This window comes from Channa argus, chromosome 23 (genome assembly GCF_033026475.1).
Source record: "Channa argus isolate prfri chromosome 23, Channa argus male v1.0, whole genome shotgun sequence".
NCBI classification, from domain to species: Eukaryota; Metazoa; Chordata; class Actinopteri; order Anabantiformes; family Channidae; genus Channa; species Channa argus.
Genome location: NC_090219.1, coordinates 11,076,121 through 11,095,787, shown reverse-complemented (window position 1 = coordinate 11,095,787; position 19,667 = coordinate 11,076,121). Strand labels below are relative to the sequence as shown.

Sequence of the window (19,667 nt, the reverse complement as noted above, 5' to 3'; positions counted from 1 at the left end):
ACACGCAAAAAGTTCTCATTTTGGTGCAGAACAAGGGTCCTGGACGCCCCCTTTTCCCCACGCTCTTAACTTTAATTGTGTGCTTATCATTGTAACTATTAAGATATATATCTCCTAACGTAGAAGACCATGAGGATTGTGCGCCGTTTCTGTTTTGGTTCAGAGAAGAAGTTCAAATGCCAGATTTTGTCTTTTTCTAACTCTCCAAATTAAAGGGAATTGGAGTCTTTGCTGCAGGAGCTGATCTGTCTGCAGTCACAGACTGAAGTTAGTATGAAAATGCTGCAGCTAAACTTTGCTACATTGTCACCATTTTGTTGTTTGTGACTGAGTAGTTAAAGCCAGTAGATCTGTGCCCTTAACCTGTAAACTTTGCTGTGCAGGTCACGTTGGGCTCTGGTCCGTCACAAACCATCTTGAGCTTTCAGAGCCTTTAAAAACATCACCCCCACGTCTCTTGAAAGCTTTGAAAGCTCCCAGTGCTTCCTGCAGCTGTTGGACAAGTCCTGTCACTTTTACGTGACGGTTTTCTGCTGCCGCATCAAAAATCCTCTGCACTACAATCTCTTTCTTGTATTTCTGGCATTGGCCTTGTGCTGCATGTCTTGATGTTAGAATTTCCAAGTTCTAACCATCCTTGATAGACCACTTCTTGACATGATACTCTACCAGTTCTCACTGTCAGCTAACTGAACTTTCACATCCGCTGCACATTTTTGTTCATTCCCTGTCTCAAGGCCACTGTCAGTCAAAAAAGTTAAAGTTAAAATGTCCAGTCCGACCTTGACTCACACTGAAATACATTTCTTACAGCCTCATGTTGAATTCAGAATCTGTCTCCTGCTGCACAATAACAGACTCATTAGCTCCCGTCAGCGTATCAGCAAACAGCCACCGAGTCACGTCAAAACCAATTTCAGCATCATCATTATTCCTCTGTCCTCAGTTTCAGAGCAAACACAGCGACTCCTCTTTTCCTGCTTTGTGATTGTCGTTCCTATTTTCAATTTGCAAGGAAATAAAAAAAAGATTGCAGATAATAAACGCTCACATCGACCAGATGTCAGTTTACGTTCCTTCCTCTCGTTCATAAATCTGTGACATGTCAGCTGTGATTGGACAGAAAATAACAACCTAAGCAGACAAAAGTATGTGCTGTAATTTCATTATGCGGCTGTAATGTGAGTGAGATGTTTGGAGCCTTAATGCTGCCACGGTGAGAACAGCGACTGTTTTTTTTAATGCAGGGATCTGATGGAGGAAATCAATTCCTGCAGGCAAGAAGTCATCGCAGCAAGATTACTGCTATATAACAAGGGAATCATAATAATAAAGGCTACACAAGAGATGAAAAATGAAATCAGTTTTCTGTGAGATAGGTGAAAAATCTGCATTACATTACTTTTAAAACAGAAGTTTTCAAAAGCCGAACAGTGTAATAAATCTCTTAAAAAACAATCTATATATAAATAGAACCTATAATTTTATATTTAATTAAATGTGTTTTTGGCTCCACGTAAAAGCTTCATTTTCTATTTCAAGTTCATTATTTTTTTCCTATGAATCACACATTATCCTTATACAATTATCACAAAATGATTTCGTTTGAAGTGATTTCAACAGCGGACACATAGTTTATTGGTTCATTTGACAGGGACACTGCTGTCAATTTGCCACGAGCTTAACTTTTATCTATTGTCCCTGGACAGATATTACAGCTACATAGACGTTTCATGTGCAGTTAACCTGCATGTTTGTCCATATTCATCTTGCAATCAGCTGTCAGTTATCAGTGAGTTTAACTGGATCTTTTTGACAGAAATCATAGTAAACATGACCTTCGTCCTTCAGTTGAAATTTATATTAATACATAGAGTATATATAAATAAATAAAAGTGATTTACATAGCATTCATGAGCAAGGCCCAAACTCAAATCTGATACAATGGAAGAGTTTATTAAAGATGAAATGTCTGATAACTGCGGTTTGGAGAAGGCTTTGGGCAGACTCTGATGTTTCTCCATGCGCAGCAGACCCATCCTGGCCCTATGGAGATGCGGCATCTATAGGTGACAGACCAGAAGGTGTTTGAGGTGTGGTCCTGCTCCTGAACTTCAGAAATGAATGACCATTGATGAGACACTAAACATGACCTATAAGACATCAACACAGACTCTGTGGCAAAATAAAACCAAGCCCACATTAAAATTCATACAGCAGAGCACACAGTTGGACTGAGCAGAGCAAGGTTGGATCGAAGCTGACCAACCTGGGTGCTGATTAGCATTTCTTTCAACAAGTTCTAAATGAATCAAATGCGTCCAAATGTCGACAGTACTGCGTGTAGGCTGTGTTTTATTCTTGTGCAGCTTTAGCAGAATGATTTAAAGCTCTTTCTTTTTTGGAAGTTGGAATCACATCCTTCCAGTGTTGTGTTCACGGTTCAAAATTCAGACATCCCGTCATAGAAAACTTCATTTTACACAAAAGTGAACGAAGCCTCGTGTTCACCTTTCCACGTCCTTTAGCTGCAAACAGACACGATTCCCCGTTCACAGAAAAAGACGAGCGTGTCGAAGCAATGGTGCACATTCACACACTGCTCTGCCTCTCACTGTACCTCTTGCAGCTTTTGTTATGTATAACAGTTTGACCAGAAAAGGAGCCGAGCCGTGTATTTGATTTAATTTCATTTTCTCCATAAATGCACCAGCTGCCTCTTCAGATGTCATTTCTCATGAATGTAAAATTGTTAAGGTTGAATTTTAACAAGTTACAAGCCTGGGAATGATTCAAACAACACGTTCAAATAGCTCATTTGATCTGACCAAGAGCTAAAGGGCAACTCCACCTATTTTTTAACATTTTTAACTCTTATAGCTTTAGTTTAGGGTGGAAATGCACATTAATGCATATAAAGATATATTAAAAATTTTCTCTGCTTCTAGCTGAATAACTCTTCCAGATGACAACACCCGGAGGAGTTTTTCATCATTGGGACTTCAGATGATGTCATCTGGAGGAGCTCTAGAAGAGCGGGTTGACCATGGTTACAGCCACCATAGTAAAAGCAATGAGATGACATCTGAACTGAATGTTCCTCCAAGTGATGTGATCTGGAGGCATTTTTCAGGATTAGAGAGATATTTTATTATAGGGGATTTAATGGCATCCATTTTCATGTACTAGTGATTCCTGAACCAGAAGAAGCAAGTTTAATATCAGTGAAGGCACCTTTAATATGGCGGGTTTTGGGATATCTTGGGATTTTGACCATGATGCACATTTGAACATTGAAGTTTGAACTTCAATCATGCTCCTTTATTACTCACAGCACAGTTCGCTAACATTGCTGCATGACCAACCCTGGACGTTCCATCCACTTGGCAGCACTAGAGCCCTCTATTGGTCACAGTTAGCAACAACATGTAACACTCTCAACAGGTTTACTGTCATAAAAATAACTGCAAAAATACACATTCGCTTAAAATGGACAATTATTTAAAAAATTCGAAGTAAAATATTTAATTAGTCAAAATTATAAGGGCCACAGATTGAAGATGCTTAGAAGCTCCTGACTGTGTGTGAAGGCGCTTTACCTGTGAGATCAGCTGCTATTCGAAACAGGCCCAACCTGCTTCATTTGTCTTCAGATTTGATATTAACGCCTCACTTCCAGCTTATTCATACTTGGTTTATTCCATCGGCTGCAGTGCAGTCGATTGTTAAATGCTGTGATTAGCTGTAGCCCAGCAGCTCCGGCCTCTGTCTGTGGTGACTCTCAGCTAATAAAACACACGCTGTATTAACTTTGATGTCGCAGTTTGCAGCTCAAAGGGAACACAGCTCTTAACTCATTAAAAATGTCCAACCAATGAAAAGTTCTTAACATGCAGCTCCAGAACTAACTTGCAGCAGACACTCGGTCATTCTTCTTTTGGTTTTTTCGTGGCTGTTTAGCTGCAGCTCTTGAATCATGTTTGCGGTGGCCGCGCCGTTCACTCGCCTCCCTCCAGAATCCTCTCCTCAAACAGACAGATCAGCAGCGGGAAAGTTATCATCCACAGCAGATGGAGAATTAAAGAAGGCCAGTGATGAGCTGCAGCTAATGAGCAAACATAGACCCGCTGCCTCTGGCTCTGGTTACCATGGGATACCTGTTAGCAAGCGGCGTCTCTTACATCATCTACATGCAGACTGAATCCCAATTACTGCAGGAAGCTCCGGGGTCTCTCCTGCAGCAGCGAGCCTGACCCGAGCTGCTCTGAGGTGTCCAGACCACTGAAATAAAAAAGTTGACCTTTGACGCTTAGATAACACGCTGCAGCTGTTTCACCAAAGCTCTGACACGCTCTCGGGGTAAATCATCGTTCTGACAGTACGACAGCCAGATATTTTGCCTAGACACTTACTCACATACTGAGTACAGTCCATGAATATCAGGAGAGCAACCCGCTCTAATCTGACATAGAAGACACCAGGACACAAGAAAGTCTTCCTGAGCTCATAACAGTGACACCAGATGTGAGGGGTTACCAGCTGTGATATTGGGCCCGACAGGTTAGAGCTACGTGGTTTATTATAAAGATGTAGACCAATGACTTTTGTCTCACATCTGCAAGTCACGTCTCTTTACGCTCTGCTTACATTTGACAGAGGAGGTTAAATAAATCACGGATGGCGACACACAGCTGAAGTCTCCAGCCCTTTGTTTCCCCTCAAAGGTCAGCACTGTCAGGATGTCACGCTGTTGGCAGTGGTGGAGTCAGGCTGTCTGAGGGACAAGGGCAAAGAAAAATCCAACGGCCATCAGATATTAGCAGAGAACAATGGTTCCCAATTTGAAGCAGAAAACGGATAGTAAAACATTACGGAACACAGAATTTCTCCAGACCTCACCTGTGAAAACACAAATGTAAAAATGAGTCAATGTGTGGACACAGCAAGCTGCTCTATCAAAAGAATTTTGTTTCTCCTCCAAAAGAGAAGAACAAGCTGTAAGCAGCAGCAGCCCCAGTTTCTCTTCTCAGGTACAGTTTTCTCAGAGTTGGCCCGTCGCTGACTGTAGGTCACTTAATGTGAAGCGTCAACCTGAGACGATTAAAAAAGCAGCTAAAATGCTGTAGTGTGGACATTCACGTCTTCATTCCAGGTGATGGAGACGTCCGATCTGTGTGGAGCGATGAGGTGACTTTAATGTCAAATGAGCACATTAAATAAACATAAATGTCACATTTTCCGTTATGTTTCCATTGTGGCCGTCGTGTTGTTCGAGGCTTGACTGGAGCCCTTTTAATGATCGGGTTGTTGCACGCTCTTCTTCTGCAGTGATTCACTGACACCACACAGAAAACCACCAGTGCAGAGGTCAGTCGCTCACCCTCTCTATGGGTTCATGGCTTATAGCTTCCATCTTCTGACCTCTGACCTTTGTGTCAGATATGGCTGCACTCAGAAAGATGGAGGTTAAAGTATCCTCTGCATGTCAGATACGAAGCTCCTTGACCCTGGAAACAGGAAAGCAAAGTGCTGACTGCATGGCGCCCACACAGACACCGAGAGGAGGAGGAGGAGGAGGAGGAGGAGGAGGAGGAAGAAGGTGATAGCCCTCATCACATCTCAGATAGAGATGTTTATTAGTTTCCGTGTAGCCTCGAGGCTAACAGGAGGGGGAGGACGCAGCAGACAGAAAGCAGCAGTCGTGTTAGTGCAGGCTGTCAGATGTAATTATGAGCTTCATTAAAACTGCAGAGTCTCACAAACATCTGAACACTGTTAATGTTTTAAGAAGAACCTTCAATCTGTTTAATCTGGATTTATTTTTTTTTCTTTAAAGTGAATCATTTCAGATGGAGCTTTCTGGTGTGACATGAGGATCCGTTAGATCAGCTGTCTGTGTAGCATTCTAATAGTATATAGACACTTAGTTCACTCGGTCAGTGATTTTGTCAGTGTGGACACAAGCCCAGGGGGCCAAGAGGTCAGTGGGCCCAAGGGAGCCTCTTTATGAAGGATCATTTTCTAAATAATTGTATTGTCCACAATCATCATCAGCCTGGAGCCTGGATTGATCTCCGTTGTCTACGTCCATGAAAAACTATTAAAAACACAGCAGTCAGACACACCAATCCTTTGGATGACCCGTATCTTCATTTCAAAACCGATGACCATATTCTTTTTAACCAACGTTGCATCACATGCTTTCATTCAGCACTTGCGTGTAGTGAACTGCATGTGAGCAGCATTTAAGGTGGAATTATGGAGACTCAGAGGGTCCAAAAAGGTCTATACAGGTCAGGCTGCAGGCTGACAACTAACCAAACACGAGTAGAGAAGATTCAGTCTTGTGGTAATTGTGGACAATCGGGATCATTTTGAAAACGACAGTAATTATTCCTATTTAAAAAAAAAAAACTAAATGAACACAGAGAAACTGCAAACATATAGCAGTGGTTCAGAAATTGGATATGAATGAGATCTAGGACGACATATTCAAGTGGACCAGATCTGACTGATTTGGATGAAAGCTTGTTCGGACCATTTTAGCTGTAATGCAAAGTTCTGGGCTCATTTTCTCTTCCACAGGCCTAAAGTCACCAACACATTTAGTTAGAGAGCAGCTGCTTTGTCCGTTTGCAGGTGGACTGTTATAATTAATTGCATTGACTGATAATAGACCCTGTCAGTGTTTGGTCCATTCTAGCCCCACCGTGATCAAACAGCTTGGCATCGTCTAATTCTCCTCATTAATTTAAATTGATCAAGAACCGCATGAAGCTCGAACCTGTAGTTGTCCTGGAAATCATTGTATATTAGATGGTGTCATTATTACAGCAGCCCTGTCGTTTGTTTCCACACGGGACATTTTTATAAAATGGTACATTTGTGAGCATGTATTGCAAATTGTGCAAATCTAAATACAAATTAACAGAGCAACTATCTGCAGATGCAAACAGTTAATGGGTTCAACATCCTATTAGGGAGTTTACAGCTCCCAATGCTGGTGACTGAAGTAGCTGTGAAATCAAAGCCTCTGAAGGTTGTTGTCTTGCTGAAGTGCAGGTGCTCGTGTGCTTGGGGGAGAAAAAAACACTGTAGCTCGGCTGACGGACGGCATCGATGACTCCGAGCCGATAGAAACAAAAACGCCGTGTCTTCATTCATGTTTCACAGACTGTGCTGACAGCGAACACCGCTCGCCACATCAAAACCGCTCAGCTTCCGCCGCTGCGCTATGTTTCAGTCTGACAGCTGAGGCTTTTCACACCAGTCAAACAGCCACAGCAGCGGAATGACAGAAGAAATGAAAAACGAGCAGAAGGCCCGAGTGGCCTTTTACAGCAACCGTACAATAAAGAATTATACTCTAAGGGAACAATTTGTTTTTGGAAAAATCACATAACTTTTCCCCTCTTGCATGTCCCCTGAAGAATGTCCTGGAGACAAAATAACAATAATAATAATAATCTCTATGTGAAGAAAATCCTATTTATAAATAAATAAATAAAAATATATATTTATTTATTTATTTTGTTGTTGTTGTTTGTTTTTGTATTTTTAGAACTACATTTCCCATATTAATTTAGGTGATGTAACCAGGAAGTATAAATCTGATGCTGCCGTTTTTGTTGCTTTTGTTTGTTTAGATTTTGGCAAACTTGCATCAATTAAAGTATGAAAAATGAATAATTACCTGTTCTTGTTTGCAACGATGTACAAACCCACGTTCACACTGACGAGCATTTTTAAACGTGTAATTGTCAGGAGAGTTTAAAGTAGCTTCAGGGTTCTGTGATTGCTGAGTGGATTCATGAACCTTGATCGAGGGAGGAATGGAGATCATCCCCAGAAAGTGTAAGATGTGCTACTTTAATTTAGCATCTTTTTCGTGCATCTTAGTCGCTGGAGATGAGAGATATGAGACAGCCGGTCCTCTGCAGCCATGTCAGGTTCTGACGGCGGCGGCTCAGTTGAATCAGCTGTCAGCCTGATTTCTACTGTGAACAGTTTTGACAGACATCCGCACGTTCATACTGCGTTCAGCTCAGAGCAGTCGACCCACTGTGAGCAAATGTTCTTCACTGCTCAGAGCCTGTTTATGGCATGTGCATGTTGATTTTAGGTCTTTTCCGTCCATACATTAGCTTTACTGCTTCTTATGTAGAGGGTTGAGGGGTCGGTGAAGCAAATCCCAGCTGACACTTGGACGGGCCGTCTATCACAGAGCTGACACCAATTAACCAATTAACTTCACTGCATGTCTTTGAGACAAAACTGGACTGTGGGAAGTGGGTTTATTGGTATTCTGCTTGTAAAATCGTCATTCAATGAGCCAAGTTATGATTAGACGTCATTTGATGTAATTTTGGCCCCAAATGTTTTGTAAGTTATGTAAATAGATTAAATGAAACTAAGATTGTACCTAATGTACAGAAAAACTGAATAGACAATTAAAATATGTTTACAGCTCAAAAAACATCAAACCTGATTTATGATCCAGATAAAATTAATATCAAATCATTCATAATGAGGCAAGTTTTTCATAGTTCTTTTGTCAATAAACCTAAAGTTAACACAGATCTACAACCGTGAGTCAAAAAACAAATACAATTAGAAATCCTACATGTTGGTTCTATAATTTGTCTGTGTACTTTGAAAAAAGTATAGTTCATTCAGTTTATTTGCCTTTTGTCAGGTTTCTTAAGATTTTGCCTCCTAAATCGCCAATTGTTGTTGCTATGTGCAGATGTAAGAGTTTTAGGATGAGAGAGCAGGATGGAGATGCGAGGAATGACCCAAAAAAAAGGGGCTTGTTATTTAGCCCTCGTTCTTTTGAAGCAACATTTGCCTGCTAGGAACAGAAAACATATAAATGCAAAAATGAGTGAGTACTGATGACTAGTAAAGTCCGGCCTCTACAAAAAAACGTGTTAGTTGTTGTTGTTGATGATGTTTTTCCTGCTCTGACCCCATTGACCTCTACGACTCCATGGTGCAGCCCCTGTATCTTCGAACCGACCGATTGTAAAACGCTGTGATTTACGTGATTCGCTTCCTTGTGGCCCTCAGGTCAGCTGGCAGCGGGAACCTGTGAGATTGTCACCCTGGACCGGGACAGCAGCCAGCCGAGGAGAACCATCGCTCGACAGACGGCCCGCTGCGCCTGCAGGAAGGGGCAGATCGCCGGCACAACGCGAGCCAGACCGGCCTGCGTTGATGGTAAGACGCCGCTGACTGGCCAAAACATGATCTCAGCCGATTTGGCCGATTATAAGTTAGACTAGTTTTGGTAATTTAGGTAGTCGCAAACCCAGTGTGCAGAGTCTGACCTGAGACTCAGTTCACAACTTGAAGCTAAGTTGCATTTTATCTTCCGTTGAAATAGTCCCCGTCTCTGAAGTGTGAGGTTCACAAAGTCCCGGCCCGGCCTGGAACAGCCCACAGTTGCATTCCATTACATCAGTGGTAGTTTCTATCTTTTGGCCATCTGGAGATGATGACAACAGCTGGAGGGACTCTGTGCTCTGCAGGGATTTACTGGCTCTCCTGCTGATTCTCACGCTGCTGGCAGTTGTTTAGCAAAGTTACGGAACCTCTCTCATCTGCTGCGGCTCCTTTTGAAACCTTTAGTTGAAAGAACTTTTTCTTCACATAAGCCTCGATGTCCCACAGTCACGAGTATCTATTCATAATTATCACATCAGGCAAGATGTCAACACAAAAGTATTTCCACCTAATCAGCAGAAAAGTAAGAAGGAAACAAGTTGGAGCACCTGCAAATGCAGCGTGTAAATGCAGCTTCAGCGTTGGTGCTGTAAAGCTCCAACTTCAAGCACAATTACCGTTTAACGTTAGCATTAGCTTGCTGCAGTAAATACTGACTCACCCCATGTGGTTTATTCTATGGATTCTCTAAGTTGTTTCTTTTAGCTGCAGATTTTTAGCTCTTGTCTGTTTTCTCGAGTCTTTTTGCTCAGATTTCCTAAAATGTTGCTGCTCAAATGGTAAGCTAACATTAGCGCTGCTCGCTTGTTGGCAGCAAAAGTCTTTTTGGTGGAGCATTAGAAGCTAATGGTCTAATCACATCAGTGATCACTTGATTCACAGTGGTGTTAAACAGTATTTGTTTTTATCAGACTCAATAAAGACAACGTGAGCTATTTAAAGTTTTTATTTCCAAGGCCTTTCACGATTTCATGGCTTTTGTTAGATTGTTGACGCAATTAGACCATAAATCTTTTGCAAAAAACCGTGAGGTCAGACGACAGTGGCAACATTTACTTTTGAACAAGGCAGGTGCCCCTTTGTTCATGGGGTCTTATTATTTGGTTTTTATTTTTTTTCTAAGTCACTTTGTCGCCTTTCACACCTTCCAACAACTAAAATGTCAGACGCTGTATGATTTTAGTTAAGGAACTCGTCACTCGCCTGTTGGAAACTATCATTTTACTTATTTACTTATTTTGCTGTTTGCTATATTTCCATATTTGTGGGAAAAATCTGTCGTCAGTTCGTCACCATTGACAACGTTGCCGCTTATATGAGCTGATCAGCTTGACGTTTGCGTCGCTGGAGCTCACAGTCAGAGATCAGGGCTGTTTGCACAACATTTTTAGCAGCGGCCCGATGTGAGAACGATGCTTTTCTCTGAGCTCAGAGACTTTTATTTTAGCAGCTTTCTGCTTTTTCCTCCCCGAGTTTCTCCGGAAAAAAAACTACATTATACCTGGTGTGACCTTTTCAGTGCACAGAATGACCAGGAGCAGGTTGTTAGACCAGAGATGTCAGAAACTAAACACTTGAGCTGATTGAATCAGGAGTAAAATTACATTTCCTTCCTTAAGTCTTGACGTCCGAGAAAGGAAAAGTACTTGAAGTAACGTAAGGCTGTCGATCGATCATTTATTTACTGAAGCCAGAGGTCCACAAAAATGTGGACACCCAAGCATTCAAGGCTTATTCCAGAGAATATGTGACATTTTGGCAAATTTAGTGTAACATACACTAAAGAACACTAATGCAAATATTTGATGTGAATGAAAATGCACTGTAAAGGTTGTGTCTTCAATTATAAAGCCTTCATCTGCGTCTCTCTGTGACCTTTACAGAGCTGCGTGTTGGTATTTATGTCAGTTTGTGTTTTCTGTTGCAAAAAACTGCTTGTTCAGACACAAAAAGAACCTAATTCACCCTAAGAGACATTTTGGGGGGGGGGGGGGTGTCAAATTTCCTACACCTGATTCACAGGGCCAATACGAGGCGGTAGTACAGGTACTGTGACGATTTACTTTTATGATACGACCCTTTGCAAATATCAATTAAAATTTTGATAAAAACTGCAGAAGTTTAAACCAGGAAATATGTTTAAAATGTCAAAATGAAAAATACTTCTGCTGCAAAGTGTTATTATTGTACTAAATATTCAAGGCTAAAAATAAACATTTGATTCATTTATTGATTATTTTCTTCTTCAATACCAAATGCGTAAATCCCAGTTCAGCAGATTTAAAAGTTCTAAGGAGATATAAATTCAGCTCTACAATTAGTAAAGCATTAACATGTGAGTGTTACTTTAAAATTGGTGGAGCTGGAGCTGCTAAACTAGAGTCCATGAAGCTTTGAACAAAACCCGAGGCTCAGCAGCAGCTGCATCAGGATCTCACTGACCTTTCCACTTTGCAGTGAAAGCTGCATGTTGGTATTTATGTCAGCTTGTGTCTGAGGCGGCCGCTCACTTTGCTTTGTGTTGTTCTGCTGCTAAGATCCACGAGCAGAGCTCCATCCGCTGAGCTCAGAGGAAGAATTAGTCTGCAGTCACGTCTTGTTTGTCCTCTCACATCTACAAAACTGTTATGTCGAGCTCCCACTTTGGAATTTAGAATCCCAGGATCGCATCACATATTTCTTGTCAGTTTTCTCACAACAAAACTGAGCAAAACTGTTTCAGAACATAACCGGCTGCTGCTGTTCTGCTGAAATGTATCAGCGTGACGGCGTCGAATACAAAGGACTGCAAGGCTCCGACTCTCTGTGGTGAAACGCAAACACACGAGAGATGGGACCTTTTTGTTTCTCATCAGGTGAAGATGAACTGAAAAGGGCAGGGAGGTGGTGCGTTCAGGGACTCCAGAGGGATTCCTGGAGTTTGAGAGTTGCCAAAGGCTGCACTGACCTCAGGCCTGAGAGCACGAGAGGGGGAAAGTGAGAGCCACTAATAATCCTCCCCCCTGCTGTTGGCCTCGAATAACAGAGGTAATCTGGCTCATAATGAGGAGAACTTCATGTCAGAATTAATAATGATGCATCTCATAAACGAGACTGCTATGAAAGCCATGGCCGGTCCAGATTAAATTCGATTCGAAGTCAAACAGACCTCAGGAGAGAAGGCAAAGAAGTGAAGGATCTCTACATCGAAAATAGGAGCAAAACAAGAACAGCTGATTATAATAATTAGATAAAAAAGAAAAGATGAGTAAATTAAAAATGAAACAAAAGATAAGGAAATGGAGAAATCAAACAAGGTCTACACTGTTTTATAAGAATTTTCATCAAAAAACATCAATGTTACATCTACGGCCGTATATGAAAAACTTATCGAGCCCTGACCGTTTGCTCTTCCTGCCTCCAAAACAGCCTTAAAGGGGCCCGGATGCTGCTGCACCTGCCGTGAAAACTGAACTACAGACGCCAAGCAGCAGCAGCAACAGCAGCAGCTGGTGGTTCTCTCGATTTTTAGCTTTTTGATAAGCTTTGAAAAGCCAGATGAGCCGAGCTCAGTAACCTCCAAATGGTGGAGATGGATCCTGGACCATTTAGGGAAGAAAGTATTGATTTCTTCTGTGTCCTCTTCCTTTTAGGACTCGCTGCTGCTTCTTCGTCCTATCTTCGCTGTTCCCTTGCTCCTCCGGGGACAAAGCGGTGTCCCTCCTCGTGCATGCACGTCTTTGATGAATGAAGCGATTACAAAATGGCCTCCTCTCTTTGTGGATAAATGAACTGCACTGAGCGGCAGTGGCAGACAGATCCGCAGTGCAGTCTTTCATTAATCAGTGCAGTGATGCAGCGCTCGCAGGTGCTCAGGTGTTCACTGATACCTGAGATTAATCCACTGCATCTTCATTACACACTGTTTGGAAATATGAAAGTCTCTTTCTGTTTCTGACTAGTTTCTATATTTAACACCTGATAACACTGTGATTCATTTTCATCCACCCTAAGTCCTTATTGGTCAGACCTGCAGGTGAAACTCATAAACATGATACAAGAAAAGTGTAAAACTCACAAATATCAGGAAAACTGTAAAAGTATATTTAAAAATGCAATGGTGGTTTTAATCTTTCTTGCACCCGCGACTGTAGAACAATCATAGACAAAATGTACAGTAATCAAATGATTTGAATGTGAAAAACACACATATAAACATTCAAGATGGTACAAAAACTTCAAGCATGTGCTAACTGTAGTATTAAGCCGTTTGGCTACTTAAGAAAATAAGAATTTGCCTGCTTCCTTCTTTTCGCTTTTCAGTATTTAGCAAAAAACTGAGTAAATCACAAAGACACAAAGTGAAGGTAAAAAGTTAAAGTCATGGAGGAAAAAGACTAAACTAGAAAAAATATTAGGATTTGCAGGAGAGACTGAGAGACCGATTGTAAAATCCGGATTTATTATTCACCTTTAGTATAAAAGTGATTTGGTGACAGTCGTCACTGTTTCGTGTCATCAAATAAACAGCAATATTTATATTATTCTGAAATCATTCCTCCTGTTCGTAACTGTTTCAGCAGTATGAGTTAATCAGATTAAGTGTTTGTCTTCGATAATTAAGGTTTTTTTAGTTTGAAAATTTTCCCTGTTATCTTGCAATGGAAGAATACAGACAGAACACAGAGGCCTGTGGAGTTTGGCCTAAATCACTTACATTATTATAAAAAAATGTATAAATCACCTTATAATCTTTGTTATGCAATCAAATAAAACAAAAGCAAAACCTTGCTACTTGAAATTTCTGCACAAAAAAAACCTTTTTGACCAAAAATGGGATTTTTGTTTTTTTGTGTTTCCAAGTAGCAAACATTTGCTCTCAAATAGGTTTTATTTGATTGCAAAATAGAGACAAAACACAAATTTCCCTTCATACATCTCCTGCACAGGAGCCCTGAACAATTATTAGTATTTTCAGTAGTGAAGAACATGTCATCATAGGCCAGAACACATTTCCTAAAGAAAGTCCAACTCATCTGTACATCCAGTGGCCAGAAAGTAGCATATACTTTATAAAGTATTATAACTAATACTTAAAAATCCCAAACAGACTGACGTTGCCATCCATAAAAGAAATAAAAATCGTTTGTGTGATGTGCGGCAGTCTGGATATCTACGTTTAAGCTGATTGCAGGGAAACAGTGTCACTGTGAGGCGCTTGACAAAACGCTGAGACACTGCTGAGATAATGGAGGCGTTATGGCGGGAAGCGCGCTCGCTCGGCGGAGGCGTCCTGGGACGCTGGAGAAATACAGGGGAATGAACGGACGCGGTGGCCTCTGTCGGCTTCTGTCTTCGTCTTCAGAAGCTGTGATTACACATCGTCCTCCCAGAAACAAACAGGGTGCTGCTGTTTCCTGGCGCTCTGCTCTGTGAAACCTTTCACTGAGTCTCAGGGGGCTCAGTGCTGCAGCGCTCATCCACAGGTACAGAGCGGCAGGAAAAGCACCTCTTATCCTGACTTGTTAGTGTTTAGTGATATTACTCTTACATGGGTAGTTCTTAATGTAGTGTTACAGCCGGTGAGTGTGCTACCGTGTTAGCTTGTTACCCTGTATGTACGTTAGTGAGACTCGTTTGATTGGCAGTTTATTATTTTTAAGGGAAGAAAAAATATCAGGTTCATTTCTCTGGAGCTGGCAACACGCCCATGTCATAAAAATGGCTTCTAGGCCAGTTTGGGGTGAACTGCTTCCAGTCATCTTAGAATTAGTATTAGTAGTATTATTTCCAACGGGCGAGTGACGAGTTCCTTCACTAAAATCACACAGCGTCTGACAGCGTCAGTCGTTGGAAGGTGGATTTTGACGACTCTAATCTTCGCGTTTTAAAGGTTTCACCTGTTTTGCTGAGACAATCTTTCCTCTATTCAACAGAGAGATTATAATTCATCTGTCGTTAGAGAAGAAAAGAAAATTGACCTGATGTGTTAATATAAGTCGTAAACTGAACCTACATTCCAAACTACAAAGATTTGAGGGAAATGATGGGGTATCTGCAGTATTCCCACATCAGGGAGGATTCCTCTCACTCCATCTTGATAATGGTGTGAGGCGATGCAGGAATTTAATTATCATGTCTGTACGGAGCTGCTGTTGTTCAATAGCAAATTGGTTTGATAATTTGGGGCCAACATGCTCACATACGACAGATTAGCTGCTTCCGTATTACAGAGCCTGTAAAAGGTTTTCATTTCCTTCATGTTTCCCCAGGTTGAGCTCAGACTCTAACTTACTGCCGGGATCGAGAGTGAGGCTAAAAACGATGGGAATGATTGGTTCGGCAAAGTGCCGCCTGAAGAGCGGCAGGTCCCTGAGAAGGAAGACATCCTTTTCAAATTAGGTCAGAAAGACAGAGAACAGAGGATCAGCTCAAGACAGGACAGACAGCATGTGTCGGGGTGTTTGGGGTAAAATCGTTGACACTACTGTTGTGTGTGTGTTGGTGTGTGGAATGAATGAATTATTTTTCGTGTCATACCATGAAAATCCTTATGTGACGCACAGAAGAAACAGCGTCCAGCACATCAACCAACACATGTATTAACAGAGTACGTAATAATCAAATTATCCATACAAGGGACTTTATAGTCCAAACACAACTTAGAGACAACGGTGTCTCCCTGTCGGTGCACAAGCTGTCCTCCTGCGGTGTCTCTTCACGGCAGCGTGTGGAAAACAGGGTCCCAGTCGCCTCAGGCAGCAGGTGCGGTGTGAAGGCACATGCTAAATACCCATCATCCTTCAGGAGTGGAGGGGGCTTCGGGAGAGAACCCCGAAGAAAAGAACAGGGAGGAAGACGCTAAGGCGGTTTAGTGTTCGCACAACTCATCCTTCCTGAAACCCCTACAGTCAAACTAGCGCTACACATCCCGTCGGCCCGGCTGAGCGGGGAACCCTGACACATCGGGGATCTCCATACCCTGTTTCCGTGCGTTCACCCCCGGACAGACACGACAGCAAAACAACAACCTGTCGAGCAAGAATTATCCTGCTGAGCCACAGCAGGCATTTCCAAGTACTACACTGCACCGCGGACACATCACCCCATCGTCATTAATAATGAAAGGCCACACATAGTGATGTCACATCACTTCGTGTTACATCATACAAATGTCATGTCACACGACGTTGCATTAGTCAGCGGTTTGTTACATTACTTCACGTTTAATTTGGACTTGAGCTACATTTAGTCATTTGGTGCTTTTACTAAGAAAAACACACACAAACACACACCAGGAGCCGCTTTGGGGTTCAGTGTGTCACCCAGGGAGGCAGGAGACAGGAGGAGGGATCGAACGCTGCAGCCAGTGGGCGACCCACTCTACCTCCAATGTCACGCTACCTGGTGTTTGGCAGTGCTGCGTTTGCTGTGTTACATTACGTGACTTCGCTTTGTGTTAAATCAGTTTGCACTATGTTGCGTTGTGTCTAAATGATGGGAAATGGTGTTCGGGCACAGGATCGACACGGTGGTTCGAACGGCACGAAAACGACTCGCAGCCACCAGGTCTCACAATGTGTCGGCCTTTCACTCTACTTCTCCTTCGCCACACTCCATAACTCAACACGCTCCTCCTCCTCCCCCTCCGGTCTCTCTGCGGGCCAATCACGGAGCCACAATATGCAAATGTAGTTGTGAGATTGTCCTATTTCTTTATAAATAGCTGAGTGTGTGATGAAGAGGAGGTGTGTGTACAGTAAACAGAAATAGTTCTCTGATGCTGGATTGAGTTTAGTTTGGCTGCTCACTCTTTACATTTTTTGGAGGAATTTCAAGAGTGAAGACGTTATAATATTTTGACAAGGGCGTAAAATGGGGAATATGTTGACGCAAAGTTGTGCATTTATGTGTGATTAATGTGATTTCAGCAGGGATTTTTCAAAAAAAAAAGTTTAGATTAATTGAAAATAATATCAAAGATTTAAGAAAAGGTTATGATTAGGGCCAAATGGGAAAAGTAAAGTTCTATCTTTAGAGGAAACGTCACAATGTTATGAGGATTAAGCAAAAAAAAAGAAATGCTATACATCTGGTTTGTAAGTTGTATGTTTTATATGAAAAAGTGATATTTTAAAAGTCATGACAAAAGCTTTTCTGAAAAAAAAACAGTATGAATAGAACAACTCACTATATTACAGTGTTTATTGTAATTAAATGTTATGACTTTGTTATTAAAAATTGTTTTTTTTCAAACAGCGGACGATTGATTAGACGGTGTGATATCATTTTCTCAGGTTTGTTCACTGTTGATATTTATTATGATGCTCTGTTTGCAGGTGTAAATATAAAATATAAATATTATAGAGGCAATAAGTCGTATCTGATGGTCACAGGGTGGATGAAAAACCGTGACAGTGGAAAGATCCGGACAGAATGTGAGCACTTTGTCTAATGACAGTGTGAAAAACACTTTGAGTCCATGAAGAAGTGCTGTGTAGTCAACAACCTGTTCTTGTCCCCGTTTCCCCTCAGTTCGTATCGTCAGGAGTCGAGAGTGGTGCGAGATGACTCCGTGTTTGGATGACGAAGGCTGTAACCTCCTGGCCAATCAGTCGGGCTGGACCTGCACGCAACCGGGAGGCCGAGTCAAGACCACGACGGTGAGAACTGAATGTGAGCCTAAACTGTGACTCTTTTGTGGTCGAGCCCTGAATGTTTCGTGTCAGTTCATTTTACTTTACTTATATTACTGCACTTTACAAGACATTTCATTCATTAGAATCATCTGACTTTTTTTCTTGTTTTTTCTGTGTATAATGTAGTTTTACACATTGGTGTCCATCAGTGGATTGGTTTGTTTGTTTTTCACTTATTTTATTCATTGTTAAAATTACAAAATAATACATTTTTTAATTGGTATTTATTTATGATTCTATTTTGTAGATTTTATTAATTAGTAATTTTATGTCAAGTGGTCTCCTAATTTATATTGAAAATAGCTTTACCTGAAATGAGTAATATCCCAAAAAAAAAAAAAAAAAAAAAACAGTGAGCAAAGTATTTGGATGTTTTACAGTAATGTTATTTTATGAGGTCCTATATGTAAATCTGTCAGTAACATGATTGTAGTTAAATTGTCTTGGCACAAGTTCAGAATCAGTTGTCAAAATGTATGTAATCCTGGCTCGGAACTTCCACACATCAACAAACGTTTGTTATTTCCTTATTATTTCCTTAATCCAACTCTTTATTATGTTGTAAAGTGTATTTCTCCATAAACTGCTTGCACATCAATCATCATAGTCAACATTCAGAGATGGTAGAAGTTACTACATTTCAATATGCGTTAACATAATTGGCTACTACCTAAGTACACAACCTAAGACTTACATAAAGTACATACACTCACAATGTGTTTACCCAGATTTGTTTGACAAACATGAAAAATATACAAATAAGAAAATGTACAGTAATTAATAATAAATACATTTTTATTTTATTATGAGTTGTTTATATTTTTGCCAAGAATCTACATCTGCAGTAAGTTGTCAACTAAACGTAGTGGAGTTAAACTAAATTCTACAACTAAATACATTTATACTCGAGTAAATGAAGTCAGTGTTACCTACTGTAACACCTCTGTTTACAATACAACATAGTTTGTTTGCATTGACAGGACCAAAAGAAAATACAAAAGCTAAATTAATAAAGTATTACAGACAAGAGAACACTATTAAATATAAAAATGTAAACATCAAAGAATCGGGAGAACGGGGCACAGAAATATGTGAATATAGGTGCAGACGTTACAAACGGTGGAGATTAACAGTGTAGGAAGTTACACAGATATGATATTTGCTCGGGAATAAAGTGCTGAGGTGTTTAAGCTGCCGTGTGTGTGTGTGTGTGTGTGTCACAGCTCTGAGGAAGAAACTCTGAAGTAAAAAAAATCAATGACACTCAAAAAAAGCTGAGAAATTCAGTAACAAACAATAAGATAGAATATTGAATGGATGATTATTAGAAGAATATTAAAAGTTGGAAATATTCCTTATAGTTTGTATAACTTTTTTCTCTCCTTCCTCTGTGTGTGTAGAATCAGTGCGTTACCAAATTTTAACATCGGCTTCTAATAATAACATACTAACATCTTCTAACGAGGACGCTGTTGGCCCTTGTTAAAATTATAGCTTGTGTGTGTGTGTTGATCAAATAATTGCTACCCACAAGCTCCGTCCCCTCCTCCGTCTGTCACTCTTCACAGCGGCTGATAAACGGCAGTCCTCTTCATGCAGCACATACTATATCGGTAGAAGGATGCTGAGGTTGGAGCTGCCAGGCAGGAGGTCTAGAGGAAGAGCAAAGAGGAAGTTAGTTGGTGTGAGAGAAGAGGATGCAGAGGACAGGGTTAGATGGAGGTGGATGGGTCGCTGTGGAGACCCCTGAAAGGGAACAGGCCA

The 19,667-nt window shown here is 41.1% G+C and overlaps 1 protein-coding gene across 3 annotated transcripts in view; it reads left to right on the top strand.

Annotated features, from left to right (window-relative positions):
• LOC137108802 (chemokine-like protein TAFA-5) overlaps window positions 1-19,667 on the top strand; it is a 42,222-nt gene that overhangs the window by 9,354 nt on the left and 13,201 nt on the right. The window contains exons 3-5 of one of the 3 annotated variants that reach the window (XM_067493846.1): window positions 9,070-9,219; window positions 17,544-17,642; window positions 17,740-17,880. In XM_067493846.1, the coding sequence (XP_067349947.1) occupies window positions 9,070-9,219; window positions 17,544-17,642; window positions 17,740-17,880 (390 nt within the window). The remainder of the gene's footprint in view (window positions 1-9,069; window positions 9,220-17,543; window positions 17,643-17,739; window positions 17,881-19,667) is intronic. The other 2 variants (XM_067493847.1, XM_067493848.1) reach the window with 2 other exon arrangements.